Below are 23,472 nucleotides of genomic sequence, written 5' to 3' on the forward strand. Positions count from 1 at the left end.
GGAACAAATGATTTAGCCACCCAAATCGCCCAACGTAAGTCCCATCGATCATTTAGGAGACATAATTGAGAGGTCAGTTCGCTCACAAAATCCTGCACCGACAACACTTCTGCAATTATGGATGGCTGTAAAGGCAGTGTGGCTTGAATTTTTCTGCAGGGGACTTCCAACAACTTGTTGAGTACATGCCACGTTGAGTTGCTGCACTACACTGGACAAAAGGTGGTATCCCGTGACTTTTGTTACCTCAGTGTAAAAGATGGGGTGCACATGGCTGTTCCTAAGTTTGAATCTAAGACACTCAGGAAGTCTGTCTCAATACTGGATCGCATGCTGCTGGTTCTGGACACTCAGCAGTAGAAAAAAGGCATTGGTCTGACGTCTGCTAAGGGTCTGGAGAAAATGATTACGAAATTCAAAAAGACACATTCTCTTCAAGTGTCAAGAGGAGGAAAGCAACTGAGCTTATGTCAGTAGAAGATGCAGCTACATCACTCTGGAGGGGTCGAGCAGTGGTGTGCAAACGTGCAGTGGACTGGGAATTGGCAGAATTCTGGACATGCCTGTGAGCGCTGCACACAAAATTCTACAAAACATCCTGCACTGCTATCCATGCAACATTACCCATGTTCAGAAGCTGCTTCATGCTGACCTGCCAGTAAAACAAACATTTGCTCTAGAATTTCTTGCTCACATGGAAGTGGACAATGAATGGCCAGGGGACATCTGTGGCCAGACAAAGCCCATTTCCATCACACCAAGGACAATTCAATACACACAACTGCAGAATTTGGGCACATCAACCAGTACCTTTTTATTCTACAGAAGTGATGGTATCGTTTATCATAGGGACACATTTTTGTTGAGGAGATGGATCCTGTTACTTGTACTGCCTTTTGCACTCCAATCCCATTCCAACCCCATCAACAGTATGGGTGTGTAGGTAGAATCATTTTTGTGTAAGATGGAGCTCCTCCGCACATTGCACAGCCAGTGAAGCAGCTGCTACAGAAGCATTTTGGAATTTCTAGAATTCTCAGCTTGGCCGTCCACGTCATTATCTAAAAGAGGCTGTGTTCAGTGCTCAAATTACAAACACAGGGAATTGAAGGCACGTACTGCGCAACACATTCTAACGTGACCCGAAACATTCCATCTGTTGTGGAACATGCTGTTTCTCGACTTCAACTTGTGACAGAAATGATGGACAGCATACACTACAGAACATGTCTTGCACCAGTTTCACAACAATTAAAAACCGATTTCATCATTGCTTTTTATGTGGATTTTGGCCCGAGCACATTTAAAAAACCTATTTTTCCCATCCAATGTGTATGACCTTGTCATGGTGGATGGGCTTACCTTACACTGCCACAACTGCTGAATGCCGAACTTGCACACTGCACAGTACTTTGGGTATAATGTGAAACTCACTCCTCACACCACAGTCATTGTATTGTGATTTATCTGCCATTTGTAGTCAAACAGAATAATCTAGTGGAAAATTTTCACCCCCCCCCCCCATAATGTTTCCCCCTTCTTCAACAATATTCCATTCAAAGTTGGCAACATTCTGGGCAGTCTCTCTCTCTCTCTCTCTCTCTCTCTCTCTCTCTCTCTCTCTCTCTCTCTCTCTCCCTCCCTCCCCCAGTGTTTCTAAAACTGGAACTTTAAGTATAATCATCCTGTACTAAGAAATTAGGGAACACAGACATAATAGAAATTACCTTGTTTTAGTAACCACATTTGATGGCACAAGACGTTGGTAACTATCCAGAAAGTTTTAATGTAGTTACCTCACACACAATTGAAAGAAATCTCAAAATAAACTTTCAAGGTCAAGATAAGATACACTGGATTGTTTGGGGAAGGGGGGCGGGGGTTGTTATGCTTGGGTATTAGTTCACATTTTCTGCAGTTTTTTCACATCATCACTGTGAAATATACCAGGACAGTTATTAGATTATATCTTCAAAAGTACATAGCACCAAACAGTCAGCACTAGGATATCTGCCTGTAAATACCAGTGTTCACACAATCACAGAATAATTAATTATAATTAGTGACAATGGAAACGTTATCTTAATCCAAGAAAAAACTGCCAACAGCTATGTATGGTTATATCTGTAGGTTTCAAATATTCTTAAAAGAGTATATTTGACTAAATGACAACTGATTATGTATGCAGTGTCTATAATTTAATGAACAGAAGCTCTAACAATTTTGAAGTTTTCAAATGAGCCATGAATATTTGGATCTGTAAGCTCCCAGCAATGTTATACAGCTCACCTTCAGTCATATTTAGAAGACAACTTTCGCAAATGATATTTTACTTCGCTTCCTTAGTTACAGAAGTCGTAAATATTGGACAGCACCATAGATCTTTCTGTTGGCCACAAATATAAAATGCAGCAAATAATATTTGAAGATTCAAGTTGCAACCAGCATACAAATATGCATACTTTCTTGGTGAGAATTGGGAGTATTGTGGCTTGGTTACTATGCCATGCCATGGACCCTAGTGTATAAAGTGATTCAGAAAAAAGACTACAATGGTTTTGCAAGTATATAGGCAAGGTTACTCTTGTCAGTGTCATGCACATTTTCTCAAGCAAGTGAAAAAGTAACAGCAACACAAACTTCTTCAATGAAAGCAGGAATTTATATTTATTGTATATTTAGTTTATATTAATGAATCACTGCACTGCAAATGGATCATGTCTATAATCATTTATGTTTTAACTTTCCTCAATTTTACTGGCACAAAAATATACCTTCGTGGAAAGGTAATCAAATTAGCTCCATATAACTGAAAACTGGTAGTGTTGTTTCATCATTAAGACCTGGAATGCTATTAAACATTTCAAAAATAATATACCACCGCTGAAATGTTCCACTAAAGACAAAACAATGGAAAGGGTGAAAATTTCAACCAGATAAATTAGAAGAAATATAACATTTCTGAATTTTTAGTCCAAGTACTATATCTAGACTCACAATACAATACCTATGTCAACAACATATTCAGATATTAAAATAACTTACGGCTGTGAATACTCATGGAAGCCTGGTTCATCCGGATAGTCACTGCGCCCATGTGCTGCTTCTCTCTCATGAACAGCATACTTTCCGCCACGATTCCGCTTTATTATACATACAATGACCAATACTAGCAATAGGAAAGCAATTGCCAGCATCATTCCAATGAACCATCCCGCTGTAGCCACATTTTCCTTAGGCTGGATGATTGGACCTTCTGGGAAGAGAGGAAAAAAAATAATATATATATATGATGATGACACTGCAAAACGTGAATCCACTTGAGGAAAGGTGATGTTTCACACACTGCCAGGCAAACTGTTTACAAAGGGCCAATTATTCAAAAAACAGGGCACAAAAACATAATGTTCACACCAACAAGCAGAAAACAGGAAGTGTGAAACAGTGACCTGATAAACGCATATCAGCAAAAATACAAGTCAGTAGTCGTTAGAAATATGGCAACAATTTATGCTGAAATCAGAGAAAAGTGAGTTTATGCTCTTCTAATAATAGGTACTAGCTACATCAAAACGTGTGTCTGATTTAACACACTCAATTTCCTAAAAAGTGTTTGGTGAATTAAAATAATGATCAGTGTCTCTCATGAGCAATAATAAGAAACAAGGAGCGATTAAGAGAATAAATAAGATGAAGTCAAGCTACACAGGTATTCTTGATATTGTTGTTGTTGTTGTTGTTGTGGTCTTCAGTCCTGAGACTGGTTTGATGCAGCTCTCCATGCTACCCTATCCTGTGCAAGCTTCTTCATCTCCCAGTACCTACTGCAACCTACATCCTTCTGAATCTGCTTATTGTATTCATCTCTTGGTCTCCCTCTACAATTTTTACCCTCCACGCTGCCCTCTAATGCTAAATTTGTGATCCCTTGATGCCTCAAAACATGTCCTACCAATCGATCCCTTCTTCTAGTCAAGTTGTGCCACAAACTTCTCTTCTCCCCAATTCTATTCAATACTTCATCATTAGTTATGTGATCTACCCATCTAATCTTCAGTATTCTTCTTTAGCACCACATTTCGAAAGCTTCTATTCTCTTCTTGTCCAAACTGGTTATCGTCCATGTTTCACTTCCATACATGGCTACACTCCATACAAATACTTTCAGAAACGACTTCCTGACACTTAAATCTATACTCGATGTTAACAAATTTCTCTTCTTCAGAAACGATTTCCTTGCCATTGCCAGTCTACATTTTATATCCTCTCTACTTCGACCATCATCAGTTATTTTGCTCCCTAAATAGCAAAACTCCTTTACTACTTTAAGTGTCTCATTTCCTAATCTAATCCCCTCAGCATCACCCGATTTAATTTGACTACATTCAATTATCCTCGTTTTGCTTTTGTTGATGTTCATCTTATATCCTCCTTTCAAGACACTGTCTATTCCGTTCAACTGCTCTTCCAAGTCCTTTGCTGTCTCTGACAGAATTACAATGTCATCGGCGAACCTCAAAGTTTTTACTTCTTCTCCATGAATTTTAATACCTACTCCGAATTTTTCTTTTGTTTCCTTTACTGCTTGCTCAATATACAGATTGAATAACATCGGGGAGAGGCTACAACCCTGTCTCACTCCTTTCCCAACCACTGCTTCCCTTTCATGCCCCTCGACTCTTGATATTTTGAATATAAAATCATTTCCATGGGGAGCCAATAACTACACTAACAGACTCTTACAGCCTGTTTTCAATTTTTCATTCTATGTTGTCTATTATAGAGGAAGTCCTTGTTGACCGAAAGCTCGCTTTCTGACAGTCCTTTTGTTGTGCCTATCTGAAACTCAGCATATCTGCTATATGGTGAGTACTATCCTTTTCATAATACTGTAACATTCCATCCTGGATTTTCCACTGTTTGATTTAGATTGTTATGGAGTTCATTTATGCATCAGAAATACGAAAGTTTCAACTTTGTTTTGATGCTGGTAGCATTCCATACAGCATCTACATTTAAGATTGTTGTGTGGTCACCACTAACTTATGTCACTAAAATAAGGCCTGATGTCCTAAATAACAAGAAACACAAAACAGGCATTGATAGATCAGTTCTGAATGTACAGTAGACTACCATTTTGTCTGAAGTAGTTGAAGAAGCTATCTATTCCATGCACTTTATACCTGAAAATCAGAAGCCCAAATGAAAGGAAAAATTATGGACTAGTGCAGTGCCAGACAGAGTCAGCAAATTGTTCTCTAATGGGATTAACATACATAAACACATACCAATGTGTTCCTCAGAACCTGGACCTAACCCAAGCTGACTGAATGGAAGACATTTTCTAGGGAATTTACCATCAACAGAACAAAAGCAAGATACAGGTTGAATTTATGTCAGTGCACGCCAGTAAGGAAAAAAGCGACTAAGATTTAAGTAAGGAAACTTGTTGTTACTACCTCAATTGTGTTCTTGCTCTATGTATACCCAACTGCTTTAAAATACATACACTGAAACAAACTATGTACAAACTTTCTCTCAGATAAATAAGAGTACTTTTTTTTAATTGTGCAGTGTTATATTAAGCTAAACACATTTAATATAAATTTTTATTAGCTAACAAAGGGCTAAACTTCAATCTGACAATAGGGTTGAGATTGTCTAATCACTAATTTTTCCATTTCTTTTTTCTTTTCTCTTTTCCTCTAAAAACAATGAAAATCTGCTAGTCCAGCTGATAAAAGCCTCTCTGGAAGGGCACTCTTCAAAGCATTAAATTATTCTATATGGGTTCTCAATTCGTCCATATTCTGTTGAATTATAGAAGCATTTATGACAATGCTCTCTCGGCAATTGTAATGCTTCGAGACATTTGAAATTTACAGCGAATTGTAGGATTTGGAATACAGGGCCATATCTTGATGTTGAATACGTCCTTTTTCATATTTTTAAGTAATATCAAACTAACAAAGGCAAGCATGAAGGCAGCTTTCCTTTTTACATGTATCTTTTTTCGCAACTCTTTACAGAATGTATACGTGAGAAACAAAAGAAAAAGATAAGAAAAAAATCACAGATTTTCCCAGATAAAAATACACGTTTTCCTGCGTGAAAATACACTATATCCTGGGCGAAAGTTCATTTTTTCCTTGTTAAATGACAATATACTTTTCTTCAAGAGCTGTAAAACTTATCAATCTTTTGAATGGTAAAAGTTTTATAGAAGAGTAGAACTTCCCAGCACGTTAGGAAACGAAACCCAGCAAAAAGCAATGCATTTTGGAAAAATCTTCAATGTACAGCCACATGTACACTGCATATTTTCGTATTACAAAAGTGTAAACACAAATTCCACTAAATACAGCATGGTAGCTTCCAAAGCACTGAAATCAGGATTGTGATGCCCTTTTGTCAGCCAATCAGAGCTCATGGCTCATGATCTCGCCAGTCAATGGCAGCAGATACTCAAAGCATAGGACACGTGGTGTAGTCGGCAAAAAGCAACCACACTGTTAAGTAGCATGAACACACAAATAGGGAAAGTTAATGGTTTAAATTAATATACATACACCATAGTGACAAGAAAAGCTAAGCTGTAACATACACTATTGATCATAAACCATTTTTTGCCTCCCCTCCACCCTCCCCGAGAGTGTGGTTAGGCAGGATCCTAACCGCTCAGCTTAAATTGCATCAGATGAATATTCCTGACAACCACAAATATAAATTTCACTGCTGTGCACCAAACATTTAGTGGGTAGCCCGACTGAATACATGTTCCGTCATGCACAGACAAGCCAGTTACGTGTGAAATTTCTCAAGAACTCATTTCGCACAATTTTTTTTTTTTGAAAGATAATTATACTTCTTTTGCCATCATTATGCATAATCTGTAATCTATGAAAGAACTAAAATAAATATGAAAAACTAACCTTTAAGCTTGGAATATTTTACTGTGTGTTCCCCTTTAAGATGCAGTATATCAAATACAAATGTGCCAGTAAAATGATAAGTAATGGCATAAATGGCTGGTCTTCTGTACCCAAAAGTTTTCTAAGTGGCTGGTCTTCAAGTATTAAGTTTTGAATATGGGTCATACACTCCTTGATTTTAGAATTACATCGTCCATTCTTACACATAGCATAATTCATCTTGCGCAAAAGGAAATTTACTTTGAAAGTTAACACTTCTCGAAGCACCATATGCAATATTTTCCCACAACCTGTTAGAAAGGTGAACAGTTGTGATGTCATGCTCATAGAAAGCAATTTGTTGTTACGAAGTATTGCATATTCTTCTCCTAAAGCCTTTGATACATTTTGCTGTGTTTTGCTGTTGTTTAAGTGGCACATTTTCTTTGCAACTCAAGTTTTATTTTGGTGTTATTCTCTCACTTATGTTTTATTGCTGCATTATTATTCTGAAGTAGCAGGCTGAAGTAAGAGTCTTTGTTAGGGTATCAGTTCTGATCAGTCAAAACATTTTTCATGCATTTCACAGGGTGTATCCACACTGTTTTACATTCTTTTGATAAAGTTTGATATGTCAAACTCCTCTTCCTTCTTACTCTTGCTGCAGCTCTCTTGTTGCAATGTGCATTAGATCATTACATTACAGTTATAACACTTTTGCTAATATAAAGGGTGTGTGCAGTTCTACTACAACATTGCTTTTAAGGCGGGTGGCAGCCTGCTGAGATTCACATTCACAAACCCATGCCATATACTACTACAATTAGCAGCAACTTTTTCAAAAGACTGCTTGAAGAACAGATGTATTTTGTACTTTTATCAGATGACATATCAATACTTTCCACTGCGTTCTCCACAGCCTGGTTTTTGTTTACATGATTCATCCAAGCAAATATTTGCATGCCTGTGGAATCTGTAAACAAATAGGGAGCTGCTGCTGGTAACTCAGAGGGAACCAACTGTTCAGTGTTTCACAGCTAGAACCATTCACCCCCCCCCCCCCCCCGTTTCACAGCTAGAACCATTCACCCTCCCCTCCCCCCCGAAAAAAAAACACCTCTTACAAAAACCTTATAGATAGATATTAAACTTAGAAAGTGTTGGGACCTAGAAGGTATTACATGCAGGAGGATAAAAAGACTGTCGAGGGGGGGGAGGGGGGACAGTGGTTGTGGCAAGAAAGAAACAAAACTTCTCAAAGCATTGCAAATGACCAAATATTGAAAAACCTTTGCACTTTTGCCCCAGATTTCAGAAGGATTAGTCTATGGCAGTGTTCATCCACTAACATACAACATCCAACAACTGGCAGGCAGTAGCCATACAGAATCAAAGCTAGGAGCAAACCAACTATCACACAGTGCATAAGGAATGTCAATGTAATTTTCACTTTGGGCTATTACTAGAAATACTTCATATCAGTCTGACAAACAGAAAACAAATCTTGCAAGTCAAGATAATTGAGATTTACTGAAGCTGTGATCAATAGAGTAGGTTACTTGCCAAAGTGGTGGAGGTTAAGAAACAAACTGAACCATGAGTGCAGCTCCAGCTGTATACGGGTACTTTATTAAATAGCTGGCTTTTATCGAACATAATTTTGAAAGTAGTATCACTACTAACTTTATTGGCCACTACGTAACTCAATCTGTTCCATTTTCTTGTGTGCTCTAACAGCAGAGACAGAAAGCTGGAAGTCACCTAATTAGCTGGACTGTATACCTGTTGCACTGTGTTCAATACACTGCATTCATTATTACAAAAACCACTCATGAAGTGAAATTTAATAACTCAATCTTCCCTATGCACTTTCACTGTCACTGCACATTTACTGTGTGATTGAAACTTACTTACTGTTATTATGAAAAATCATCCAAAGTAGTAATTTTGAGCTTTCTCACATTTTAAAATTATGAGAAAGAATCAATGGCTAGTACTTTAGGAGGTGAAATTCTTATCACAATAGCTACAAAACTACAAGAAACTGTCCTAGCTACCAGAACTGTTAGTTCCTTCACTATTTCTTCCCCACAGAAGTACTAGCCATTCACTCTATCTCAAGTGAATTTTCCATCTGATACAATTAACTGCCTTTCTCAAATTTTATATGCTGCACCAAATGTTCTGTTCTAACACCTATGAATTATCCCATTAAATTCTCATTAGTGCATCAATGCTCTGCTCTCATAAATAGGACTTAGACCATTAAGTTCACATTATGACACTGAACTTCACGTACATGACCAAGCTTTTCAGTTAACATAACGAACAGATAATGAGCATGACCAATACTAACCAACAGTGTATGTCTCCACCTCTTCTGGTTCACTCTCTGTCTGACGCTCTCCATCGACAGAAACCACAACAAACTCATATATTTCTCCTGGTATTAGGCCTCTTACAATTAAATAATCTTCATTCATCTCTCTGCTGGTTTCCTGGAACATTGTCTCACCCTTTTGCCTACATGAAGGAAAAAAAGAAACATTATCTCTCAGGCAATAAAAGATACTGCTAGTGTCAGCCAATAACAGTACCAGCTTTGCTGTAAGTATCTGCATTTTAGAGCTACTTGAAGAAAGATAGTGGTAGACTGTGCGTCAAAACGCAACAATCAGGAGAACTGTAAAGGCTGATGTCTAATAAGTAGCCAAAACATAAGGTAACACTAAACAACGCTATTTACCTCATGTATTGTAGTATCAAATATTTAAAAAACTACTACTGGATGCATCATTCTGCATATCATGATTACATTCAGTTCTCTTGTGGTACATATGATTCAAATTTATAGTGTTCAGGGATTAGGAATATAATTTTGCACGAAATGTTTTCATTCATGGTGTACCACGATATTAACAATTGTATAAGACAACGAAACATACCACAATAAAATTAGTGAACGAAGAAGATTAAAGTGACATAACAAATTTATGCAGCATCAAGATGACTGCTTACCTATATTTAACAAAGAAATGAGATCCAGGTCGTCCGTCAGCTATATCAGGCACCCAATTCACACGGACAGAAGCATAACCATTATCTGAAGGTAATCTAGTCCATGTAAAGCGAGGCACACCTGGTGTGATGTCTGCTGGACCTCTGGTACGCTGTTCCAAAAAGTAATCTTCACCCTCACCTGCTGCAGTTGTTGCACGTATATGCAGCCGATACTTAGTATTTGGTTCCAAACCTGCTAGCTTTGCCCGTGTCTGCTTTGGATCTCTGACTGGAGGTTCACGCTCCATCAGAGGACCAACCTACAAGTGAAAGGGAAATCACAAACAGCTTTCAGCACAAGTACAAGACTCAAGGCTCTGGCCTCTTGAAACGGTACACAAAAGACAAACAGCATGGGGGTGGGGGGTGGGAGAGGGAAACGGAGAGAGCAACAATTACAGAAGTAGTGGGATAGTATTTATCCAAATGGTCTCGGAGTAATTCCAAAAAGTATTAACTATACAAATAAATAATTCAAGTATTCTTACTTTTGTACCAACTACAGTCTGATAATAAATTCGATAGCCTGTAAGAATGCCATTTGGTTGTTCAGGTTTCTTCCAAATGAGATAAAATGCTGAGGAACCCATTGGCACTGCCTCAAAATACTGTACTGTCCCTGGAACTGAAATGTACAACACTTAGTTGATACTTCAACAAGACAACATTACGACAACATAAACAAATATACTATAGGAATGGCACTTTGACTAACAAGTTTAGCTGCTGAATTACACAGCTTACTTCAGCAGATGAAGATGTTGGTCACAGACTAGTTTCTGCAACATATCACGGCTGTGGCCTACTGCATATCAAAAATCTTCCACAAATGTGCTAGTTAAGTAACAAATTAGTAGGCTGCTGTCAAGAAGGCCTGAGAAAAAAATTGTGAACAGTGAAGTAGGTCTACTTGTTAAGTGTTTGCTCTAGAGAATGGAATTCAAAATAACTTTATTTTTAATGTAACCCTTAAGGCAGTACATTCTCAAGTTTAGGAGAAATATCTTTCATTTGAGTTAAAAGTATTTTTTACTACTTCTTTAAGGAAAAAAGGGATTTCAACACCAAACAGAAAGCAGACTCCTGTGCAGTGAACATTCCAGAATAGAAATGTAGCCTCCTTTCTTATCCACTTTAGAAGCCAGCTGATCCATGACACAATTTATATTTTTTTTCTTTTTTTCACTGGTGACTAAAATTTCCATTAGATATGAAGTATAAACCTGCTGAAAACCATTCCTTTGCTATTTCATATCTGTTGCACTAATACATACATTCATATCAATAGGGAATGCACAGGGAACTGTGATCCACAGACACACAGTAAAAGCACTAATCCATTAATTATCAGTCTAGGTGGAGTGGAACCACAGGCTGCACCTGTAGCACGCTCAGTATGTTGAAATGAACATCAAAGAGATCATTTTTCAAGTTGGAATTCACATCCACATAATCACAGTTTGGGCACTGTACAACTTTCTGCAGATGACTCAACAGACAACTATCCACAAATCAGTACCAGATGTGGCCAATGCTCCACCACTTGTTAAGGAGTTGTGGATGGTTCCTCTTGAAATGTAGTGCCCCCCCTCCCCCCCCCCCCCCTTTCATTTTATTTTTACACATTATACTGGGCAGAAATACTGAACAACTGCTGACACAGTAACATCCTCAACTTTTTTAGTCCTGTCTTCCTCAGTTGTATGTAATATTATGATATATTGATAATTTTTACTTTTGGACCATCAAACTACAATTGAATGGAACACAATTTTCACACCATACGCATTTCGCCTTTATTCTCTGCAAGGCATCTTCCGTGGCCTAGAATATGTACATATATTTACTATTTAGTTTACATTTTGGAGCAAATGTACCTATAACCCATAAACAGTTCTGGTTTTTTTTTTTTTTTTTTTACTTACAGGTTGCGTGGATGTTCTTCTACATGTTATGTCTCTGTTCCATTTTTGTGAAGTTTTTCTTCTTATAATTGCCACTTAGGGTTTTGTTTTTCATATTTCACAATACTGGGAAGTGAACACTTGTTTTGGTGCAATGTTTTGGTTTGTGTTGCTGACTGTTGAATGCTATTGCCAAAGATCGAATGTTATTGCCAACTTTCGAGTGTATTTTTTGAGATATCTGTGATCTCTTTTTGTACAAGGTACAAAGAAAATATCAGGTTCTGGAAGTACGAAACAAACCATTCCACATTTGCAGAACATTTAAAACACCATAACTACCAACCCGGAAACAAGGAAAAAGAAATGAAAATAATTAGAATAAACAACCATGACAAATACCTGATACAGATGCAAGAGGACATCCACATTCAGAAAGCCATCACTGAAAACAAATATGTGATAAATGAGCAAACATGCATCAGGACACAATCCCTACAACACTTAATTTAAAAAATTATAAGATAAAAATAATCCCTCTTGCACATGCAGCCACTAATAAAATAAAATAAATACATCTCTCTCTCTCTCTCTCTCACACACACACACACACACACACACACACAAAATGGTTCAAATGGCTCTGAGCACTATGGGACTCAACTGCTGTGGTTATCAGTCCCCTAGAACTTAGAACTACTTAAACCTAACTAACCTAAGGACATCACACACAGCCATGCCCGAGGCAGGATTAGAACCTGCGACCGTAGCAGTCGCACGGTTCCGGACTGCGCGCCTAGAACCGCGAGACCACCGACACACACACACCCACCCTCCCTACCCCCACATTTCCCCTTCGCACGCATGCACACAAATAAATAATAATAAAAAAGCTCACCAAAACAAATACTACTTCACACACACACACACACACACACACACACACACACACACACACACATGCATACACCAACTGACCAAAGATCTCAAACGTTGGCAATAACATTCGAACTTTGGCAATAACATTTGACAGTCGACAACACAAACCAAAACATTTCATCAAAACAAGTGTTCAGTTTCTAGTGCTGAGAAATGTGGAAAACAAAAACCCCAAGTGGCGACTATAAGAAGAGGAACAGCGCCAAAAATGGAACAGAAACATAACACGTAGAAAAATGTCAACGCAACCTGTAAGTAGAATTTAAAATATTACTACATCACAGAAAAAAACAACCACCAGAACTGTTTATAGGTTATAGGTACATTGCCCCAAATATAAACTAAATAGTAAAAATATGTACATATTCTAGGCCACTGAAGATGCCTTGCAGCGAATAAAGGCAAAACGTGTGTGGCACGAAAATTGTTTTTGATTCAGTTGAAGTTTGACAATCCAAAAGTAAAAATTATCAATATCCCATACACGGATACAGTATTTAGGAGGCCTACCAGACAAAATAAATTTCTTGATACCACGTAGTACTACTATTCCAGATGGAAAATGCTGTACCTACTGACACCTTTCCAGTCTTTTATGGTATTGGAACTAGCCTTGAATTGTGAATGGTATTTCTGTTGTGAACCCTTGTTGCAGACAACTGTGCTGTAGCTCTGACCTCATCCCGAGCAGGAAGCACACCAGTTCTTCAATTACTTGTGTAATGCTTCTTATCAAAATGCTGTCACTAACAATAGTGCACAGATAAACACAACTACTCAATTACAATGGGAACAAAGGAAGTTACAATTTACGTCCAAGAATCTTATTATATGCGGTCCATGAAGCCACCTTACACTGACTTGTGTAATGCTTCTTATCAAAATGCTGTCACTAACAATAGTGCACAGATAAACACAACTACTCAATTACAATGGGAACAAAGGCAGTTACAATTTACGTCCAAGAATCTTATTATATGCAGTCCATGAAGCCACCTTACACTGATGGCTACCAAGTCGCATATCTCCAGACATACAATCAAAGAAGCTTTAGCGTGATCATTCATAAACTCTGACATCCCTCAGCAACAAAACTGCATTTCTAGACACAAAGATTCGCTCTACAAAACTGAGAAGCTTGCTTCTTACCCAACATACTGTTGATGTTTATTTGACACACACTGTATAGTCACCGGCGGACATTTAAATCATGGCACTGGCGTCTCCATAAATGGCTTTACTGCTGCCAATACCTGTTTTTATGTGGTCAGCAGCTCATGCTCACTATCCACAATGCCCCCCCCCCCCCCAATATGCAGTGTGCTGCCACTCTCATCTTATTGCTTTGAAGCTGCACTGGAGACAAAACCCACATAATGAGTCACAAAATTTTATGTCACATATACTTCAACTGTCTCCTTAATGATACTGTCCCAGAAAACACCCATTGCACAGATAATGGACATTGTCTTAAAATCGAATCTGTGTTCTTCCATTAAACTGTTTTAAAACAAAGCCAATTAACATTCTTGGCTGAGTCTTGCATTGTATGTGTGATGAGGCGACTCTTGTACTGGGTAAATGTTCGGTATAACATATGGAGATACACTGGGCAGACAGTGAGTGCACTGTATGACTTTCAGCATCTGAAGAATGATTACAAGATTACTGTGAACACCTTGAGCATGTTAAGTATTTAGGGATAATAACACAAAGTGATACAAAATGGAAAAACAACATGTAATCAGTATTTGGGAAGGCAGGTGGACTTTGATTTGTTGGAAAGGTCCGGGGAAAATGCAGTGCATCTGTAAAGGAAAACACACATATGATGCTAGTGCAAACAATTTTAGGTATTGTTCCAACATTTGGAGTCTTTATCGAGTAGCTAGGATCATAATTGTTCGGCAAAGTCCATATGAAAGTATAACAAAAATGCTTGGGGAACTTCCCAGCAGGTTAAAAAAGTGTGCCACACCAAGACTCGAACTTGAGACCTTTGCCTCTTGTAGGTAAGTGTTCTGCCAACTGAGCTATTCAAGCATGTCGTCACAGCTTTAATTCTGCCAGTAGCTTGTCTCCTACCTTCCAAACTTCACAGAAGCTATCTTGCGAATCTTGCAAGAAGCTCCTGGAAGAAAGGATACTGCAGAGGCACGGCTTAGGCACAGCCTGGGGAATGTTTCCAGAATGAAATTTTCACTCTGCAGCAGAATGTGGGCTGATATGAAACTTCCTGGCAGATTAAAATTGTGTGCCAGGCTGACATTAACTCACTGCAGATTGAAAATTTCATTCTGCAAACATCCCCCAGCATGTGGCTAAGCCATGTCAATATCTTTCTCCCAGGAGTTCTAGTCTTGCATGGTCCGCAGGAGAGCTTCTGTGAAGTTTGGAAGGTAGGACATGAGGTATTGGTAGAAGTAAACCTACAAGGATGAGTCATGCTTGGCTAGCTCAGTTGGTAGCACAATTGCCTGCAAAAGGCAAAGATCCAGAGTTTAAGTCCCAGCCTGGCATGCAGTTTTAATCTGCCAGGAAGTTTCATATCAGCACACGATCCACTGCAGAGTGAAAATTTCATTGTGTTAACTAGGAATCCTTGAAAGAAAGATAACATAATTCTCAAGAAACATTGTTAGATAAATTTAGAGGATTCGGATTCGAAAAAGACTGCAAAAGTTCTACTGCCACCATTGTATACCTCGTACAGGTATCAGAAGAAGAAAAGAGACATTAGGCCACATACACAAACGTAGAAATAGTCATTTTTCACCTCGCTCAATATGCAACTGAAGAGAGCAGAAAATCTACAACTCAGTGCCATCAGCACCTTAATATCTTCCCTCTTGTAGTGGTTGGAACCAAAGGTCTTAAATTTTATGTCATAAATATTCATTCAGTGTCAACCTGTCTATCCATCCACACGCCCATTCTAATGTGTTCCTGCCACTATTCTCATAAATTTCTTCTGTTTTTTCTTATATATTTTCTTCCAAATATATAATAAACTGTAAAGATACAAAGTCCAATGCACTGTCACAAAGATATGTCATTTCGAATCACATAAGCTCCCATATAATGTATGGATACTTACCTCCTTCGGGTGTCTGAAATGTAAGTGTGTCACTTGGTGGTCCATTGTACCTGCCATTGTAAACCAACACACGAGCATAGTTTTTCGAATGTGGCACAAATTTGGTAACAAGAGTTCGTGTCGATTCTCCTTTCACCTGAATTTCTCGCATTGCTGATTCTCCATCTCGCTCGGTCCATGTCTGAATCTGTACACAAAGAGGTCCAAAATATGGTACTATCATCAAAATAGCAATTTCATCCACACCACTTCAATAAGTAAAAAAGGATCAAAAATGTTTGCTAGTGATAAAGGGCACTTAACAGATAAATCTATCTTCAAGTAATAGAAGACACCTGCAGGCAGTCCTACCTTATACCCCTTGAAGTGCCCACGCACTGACTCTGGTGGAACAGGCATCCAGCTAAGTAAGGCACTAGTGCTATCATGCACATTTTCAACTGTGAAGTTCTGTGGAGCCATGGTTGGAACTATAAAAGTACAATCATTTATTACATGTCTGTTGTGTTCATGCAGAATGTGCAGTTGAATTAGGTGTACATTATGAGGACAGTGAAAAATAAGAAAAGAAACTATGGAGTAGTGCAATGTTCATCTTTTCCACTGCCCCCCCCCCCCCCCCGCTGCCCTTTCCTCCCTTGTCGTCAAGGTGTGATGCAACTGTGACTGCCAACCAAGGAACCAGGATTAATCTCTTCCAGGAAAACAATGTGAAAAAAATTAATTTACTCTCATCTGAATTTACAACCAAGCAACTGAAATTTCACACACTTGTGCAAGTTAATTAGTCTTTCAATGAGAGATGAAAGGAATAAAATAAGAATAAATCAAGTACATAAAGGTTACCAGAACGTATACATGCATACAGAAACTTGTATGTACACAAATGCCACACATAACAGAGCTTGTTCAGTTGTTGAAATTCAAGTCTAGCAACCCACAACACTGGCACCTCCTGTTATTCACTGGTTTTATTACTACTTTGTCCGCCCACGGTAGCTGAGTGGTCAGCGCGACAGATTGTCAGTCCTAAGGGCCGGGGTTCGATTCCCGAATAGGTCAGAGATTTTCTCCGCTCAGGGACTAGGTGTTGTGTTGTCTTGATCATCATCATTTCATCCCCATCAACACGCAAGCTGCTGAAGTGGCGTGACATCGAAAGACTTTCACCCGGCGAACGGTCTACCCGACGGGAGGCCCTAATCACACGACATTTACATTTACATTACTACTTCAATAGTTTATAAGTAATACCTGTGATTTATCCCTATTATACACATTTTTACTAACATTACTAGAATAGCAAGTCCACCTACCTTCAACATTGTAAAAACATATATTCAAAAATGTTTACAACTAAAGACAGGAACAAATTTGAAAAATATTTTATGGGCGTTGTCAGTGTAATTTTTTGCCAATTTCAGTGTTATTTTTTAGCCAATATTGGCATTATTTCTGAATGGATTTTCTTCAAATACCAAATTTTTGTCTTATTTCTCTGGTTTTTCAATGTTGTGCTGAAAATATACATATCAAATACGTTATGTTAATTAAAAACTAACAAAGAGATAGAGGGGCTGGCCAGTACTTACCTCAGCTCAGTACAGCCGATAGATACACATAAAACAGAACTGAAAATTTACATTCCTAGCTTTCGGAACAAATGTTCCTTCATCAGGGAGGAGAGAGGGGAAAGAAAGGGAAGAAGGGAAAGGAGATTCAGTTACTCACAACCCAGGTTATGAAGCAACAGGGAAAGGAAAATGGGAGGGTAGCAAGGATGGAGGCATGGTTGTCAGAGGGAAGCCAAAGATATTCTACTGTAAGTACTGTGCCAGCTTCAAACCAAAGAGGATGCATACAGAAGTAAAGAGGTATATAGTATAAAGATAAACACAACTATGACTTTCTCAAGTCAACCCCTGAAATGAGATCATCCCTTGACAAAATTCTCCCCACACCACCCAGAGTTGCCTTTCGTCGCCCCCCTAACCTCCGTAACATCCTTGTTAAACCCTACAATATTCCCAGACTACCTTCTCTACCCAGCGGTTCCTACCCCTGTAACCGACCCCGCTGCAAAACCTGCCCCATGCATCCCCCCACAACCACCTACTCCAGCCCCGCTACTGGTAAAACATACACAATTCAAGGCAGGGCTACGTGTGAAACTACACATGTCATTTATCAACTGACATGCCTGCACTGCACAGCCTTTTACATCGGCATGACAACAACTAAACTGGCTGAGCGCATGAACGGACACAGACGAACTGTCCGCCTAGGAGATGCCCAATACCCAGTAGCGGAGCATGCCCTCCAGCATAATTCTAGGGACCTAGGAACCTGCTACACCGTATGTGCCATTTGGCTCCTCCCACCCAACACCTGTCCCTCTGAACTGCGGAGATGGGAACTTGCACTCCAACACATCCTTTCATCCCGCCATCCCCCTGGACTGAACCTACGTTAAACAACCTCACTCCCATTCACTCTTCAGTCTTCTCCTCTTTCCCTTTCCTCTTTAGCCATTCACGCATCTTTTCATCCTACATAGTTGTGTTTATCTTTATACTATATACCTCTTTACTTCTGTATGCATCCTCTTTGGTTTGAAGCTGGCACAGTACTTACAGCAGAATATCTTTGGCTTCCCTCTGACAATCATGCCTCCATCCTTGCTACCCTCCCATTTTCCTTTCCCTGTTGCTTCATAACCTGGGTTGTGAGTAACTGAATCTCCTTTCCCTTCTTCCCTTTCTTTCCCCTCTCACCTCCCTGATGAAGGAACATTTGTTCCGAAAGCTAGGAATGTAAATTTTCAGTTCTGTTTTATGTGTATCTATCGGCTGTACTGAGCTGAGGTAAGTACTGGCCAGCCCCTCTATCTCTTTGTTAGTTTTTGTTTCACATCTTTATATGAGATTTTCCATTAATCATTTACGTTATGTTAATTGAAATTCTAAATCACATTTATTTATGTTACTGCAAAAAGAAATATTTACACTGCTTATTAAACCTAATCAATTACAGAAAAAATAACTCTGCAACAATACAAATTTGACAGTTTTTCAAAATAAAGCACTGTCTTCACTACAAAGGTTTCTCCCGAGACATTATGAGGCCAAAGCTTCACTATTACATGTAAAAGCCACTGAGAATCTACATTTGAACATGGAAGACAAACTGCCTTCAACACAGCAGCAGATATTAAGTGATGTCAGTATTTCTTGCTGGCACAGGAAATAGCTTTTCCACTAAATCCTAAGGGGATCTGTATCTCTAAAAAATATTCCCTGTAAATTCTGAAGGGATTTGTACCACTTCCAAATAGCTACATTGCTGAGACCTGCCATTCCAGGAATTCATAACAGAATCTTTGCCAGGTAAAATTAATAGAACTCATCATTACTAGTCTTTGTTTGAAATTAGAATGAAGGGCCACAATCACAGATGGGTATGGATCTGTGGACTAGTTTGAAGGTGAAAAGAATTCGTTTTCATCAATTCCCTTGCCTCTGCCCCCCATGAACCATGGACCTTGCCATTGGTGGGGAGGCTTGCGTGCCTCAGCGATACAGATAGCCGTACCGTAGGTACAACCACAACGGAGGGGTATCTGTTGAGAGCCCAGACAAACGTGTGGTTCCTGAAGAGGGGCAGCAGCCTTTTCAGTAGCTGCAAGGGCAACAGTCTGGATGATTGACTGATCTGGCCTTGTAACAATAACCAAAACGGCCTTGCTGTGCTGGTACTGCGAACGGCTGAAAGCAAGGGGAAACTACGGCCGTAATTTTTCCTGAGGGCATGCAGCTTTACTGTATGATTAAATGATGATGGCGTCCTCTTGGGTAAAATATTCCGGAGGTAAAATAGTCCCCCATTCGGATCTCCGGGCGGGGACTACTTTAGAGGATGTCGTTATCAGGAGAAAGAAAACTGGCGTTCTACGGATCGGAGCGTGGAATGTCAGATCCCTTAATCGGGCAGGTAGGTTAGAAAATTTGAAAAGGGAAATGGATAGGTTAAAGTTAGATATAGTGGGAATTAGTGAAGTTCGGTGGCAGGAGGAACAAGACTTCTGGTCAGGTGACCACAGGGTTATAAACACAAAGTCAAATAGGGGTAATGCAGGAGTAGGTTTAATAATGAATAGGAAACTAGGAACGCGGGTAAGCTACTACAAACAGCTTAGTGAACGCATTATTGTGGCCAAGATAGATACGAAGCCCACACCTACTACAGTAGTACAAGTTTATATGCCAACTAGCTCTGCAGATGACGAAGAAATTGAAGAAATGTATGATGAAATAAAAGAAATTATTCAGATAGTGAAGGGAGACGAAAATTTAATAGTCATGGGTGACTGGAATTCGACTGTAGGAAAAGGGAGAGAAGGAAACATAGTAGGTGAATATGGATTGGGGCTAAGAAATGAAAGAGGAAGCCGCCTGGTAGAATTTTGCACAGAGCACAACTTAATCATAGCTAACACTTGGTTTAAGAATCATGATAGAAGGTTGTATACATGGAAGAACCCTGGACATACTAAAAGGTATCAGATAGATTATATAATGGTAAGACAGAGATTTAGGAACCAGGTTTTAAATTGTAAGACATTTCCAGGGGCAGATGTGGACTCTGACCACAATCTATTGGTTATGACCTGTAGATTAAAACTGAAGAAACTGCAAAAAGGTAGGAATTTAAGGAGATGGGACCTGGATAAACTGAAAGAACCAAAGGTTGCACAGAGTTTCAGGGAGAGCATAAGGGAACAATTGACAGGAATGGGGGAAATAAATACAGTAGAAGAAGAATGGGTAGCTCTGAGAGATGAAATAGTGAAGGCAGCAGAGGATCAAGTAGGTAAAAAGACGAGGGCTAGTAGAAATCCTTGGGTAACAGAAGAAATATTGAATTTAATTGACGAAAGGAGAAAATATAAAAATGCAGTAAATGAAGCAGGCAAAAAGGAATACAAACGTCTCAAAAATGAGATCGACAGGAAGTGCAAAATGGCTAAGCAGGGATGGCTAGAGGACAAATGTAAGGATGTAGAGGCTTGTCTCACTAGGGGTAAGATAGATACTGCCTACAGGAAAATTAAAGAGACCTTTGGAGAGAAGAGAACCACTTGTATGAATATCGAGAGCTCAGATGGCAACCCAGTTCTAAGCAAAGAAGGGAAGGCAGAAAGGTGGAAGGAGTATATAGAGGGTCTATACAAGGGCGATGTACTGGAGGATAATATTATGGAAATGGAAGAGGATGTAGATGAAGATGAAATGGGAGATACGATACTGCGTGAAGAGTTTGACAGAGCACTGAAAGACCTGAGTCGAAAGAAGGCCCCCGGAATAGACAACATTCCATTGGAACTACTGACGGCCTTGGGAGAGCCAGTCCTGACAAAACTCTACCATCTGGTGAGCAAGATGTATGAAACAGGCGAAATACCCTCAGACTTCAAGAAGAATATAATAATTCCAATCCCAAAGAAAGCAGGTGTTGACAGATGTGAGAATTACCGAACAATCAGTTTAATAAGCCACAGCTGCAAAATACTAACACGAATTCTTTACAGACGAATGGAAAAACTAGTAGAAGCCGACCTCGGGGAAGATCAGTTTGGATTCCGTAGAAATACTGGAACACGTGAGGCAATACTGACTTTACGACTTATCTTAGAAGAAAGATTAAGGAAAGGCAAACCTACGTTTCTAGCATTTGTAGACTTAGAGAAAGCTTTTGACAATGTTGACTGGAATACTCTCTTTCAAATTCTAAAGGTGGCAGGGGTAAAATACAGGGAGCGACAGGCTATTTACAATTTGTACAGAAACCAGATGGCAGTTATAAGAGTCGAGGGACATGAAAGGGAAGCAGTGGTTGGGAAGGGAGTAAGACAGGGTTGTAGCCTCTCCCCGATGTTATTCAATCTGTATATTGAGCAAGCAGTAAAGGAACAAAAGAAAAATTCGGAGTAGGTATTAAAATCCATGGAGAAGAAATAAAAACTTTGAGGTTCGCCGATGACATTGTAATTCTGTCAGAGACAGCAAAGGACTTGGAAGAGCAGTTGAACGGAATGGATGGTGTCTTGAAGGGAGGATATAAGATGAACATCAACAAAAGCAAAACGAGGATAATGGAATGTAGTCGAATTAAGTCGGGTGATGTTGAGGGTATTAGATTAGGAAATGAGACGCTTAAAGTAGTAAAGGAGTTTTGCTATTTAGGGAGCAAAATAACTGATGATGGTCGAAGTAGAGAGGATATAAAATGTAGACTGGCAATGGCAAGGAAATCGTTTCTGAAGAAGAGAAATTTGTTAACATCGAGTATAGATTTAAGTGCCAGGAAGTCATTTCTGAAAGTATTTGTATGGCGTGTAGCCATGTATGGAAGTGAAACATGGACGGTAAATAGTTTGGACAAGAAGAGAATAGAAGCTTTCGAAATGTGGTGCTACAGAAGAATGCTGAAGATTAGATGGGTAGATCACATAACTAATGAGGAGGTACTGAATAGGATTGGGGAGAAGAGAAGTTTGTGGCACAACTTGACCAGAAGAAGGGATCGGTTGGTAGGACATGTTCTGAGGCATCAAGGGATGACCAATTTAGTATTGGAGGGCAGCGTGGAGGGTAAAAATCGTAGGGGAAGACCAAGAGATAAATACACCAAGCAGATTCAGAAGGATGTAGGTTGCAGTAGGTACTGGGAGATGAAGAAGCTTGCACAGGATAGAGTAGCATGGAGAGCTGCATCAAACCAGTCTCAGGACTGAAGACCACAACAACAACAACAACTTTGCCTCTGGAGTTTGTCGTTTCATGTGTTTCAAACGCTTGTTGGTTTCACAAAATATAATCCATTTTCTCACAATAATAATGCCATCTTCAAATTGTTTTAACTTGGTACTGAAGAAACAGTTTCATGCACCATCGCCTTTCTTGACACTTTCGCAGAACAAATCGTACCAAAAATTTCAAGTTTTGGAGAGATCTTTAGTATGGTGAACATTTTTGTAATAAATATTAATACCAAGCAACCACATATGGCACTTTAGCTTCACTAAACTGCGCCTGGTAGGTTTGTGACCATCATCCAATCACATTACAGGAAACTTGATGTCATGAAAATGTGTTTCCTGTGGTATAACCGAACACAGAATGTTTATTTCAATATTTATTCAACATTATTTTCACTACTGTCTGAATGAAATTTATGGAGAAATGTACCCTGGCAACTATGTTAGATTGAAAGATGATAGTTTGATTGAGAGTTGGAAAGAAACTGTCGTACTATTACCTATCATAAGTGACAACATGTATGTTCGTGGGATGTCATGTATCCTGTGTGGTGATTAGCTGATAAAAGTAACCAGAGCAAGCACCTTGTTGATCAGCATGTTCACACAGCTTTTGTTGTGTTCTTCAGTCCGAAGACTGTTTGATGCAGCTTTCCACACTACTCTATTCTGTGCATGCCTCTTCATCTCCAAATAATTATTGCAACCTACACCCTTTTGAACCTGCTTACTATATTCATCTCT

At 39.2% G+C, this 23,472-nt stretch overlaps 1 protein-coding gene across 4 annotated transcripts in view; it reads right to left on the reverse strand.

Moving 5' to 3' along the window:
- The window catches only part of LOC126262598 (neuroglian), a 101,963-nt gene that overhangs the window by 19,341 nt on the left and 59,150 nt on the right, over window positions 1–23,472 (reverse strand). For all 4 annotated transcript variants that reach the window (XM_049959341.1, XM_049959344.1, XM_049959343.1 and 1 more), the window contains exons 16-21: window positions 16,263–16,381; window positions 15,912–16,098; window positions 10,460–10,596; window positions 9,930–10,231; window positions 9,268–9,434; window positions 3,046–3,256 (exon numbers count right to left, since the gene is read on the reverse strand). In XM_049959341.1, coding sequence (XP_049815298.1) covers window positions 3,046–3,256; window positions 9,268–9,434; window positions 9,930–10,231; window positions 10,460–10,596; window positions 15,912–16,098; window positions 16,263–16,381 — 1,123 coding nt within the window. The remainder of the gene's footprint in view (window positions 1–3,045; window positions 3,257–9,267; window positions 9,435–9,929; window positions 10,232–10,459; window positions 10,597–15,911; window positions 16,099–16,262; window positions 16,382–23,472) is intronic.

Source organism: Schistocerca nitens, chromosome 6 (assembly GCF_023898315.1).
Source record: "Schistocerca nitens isolate TAMUIC-IGC-003100 chromosome 6, iqSchNite1.1, whole genome shotgun sequence".
NCBI lineage: Eukaryota > Metazoa > Arthropoda > Insecta > Orthoptera > Acrididae > Schistocerca > Schistocerca nitens.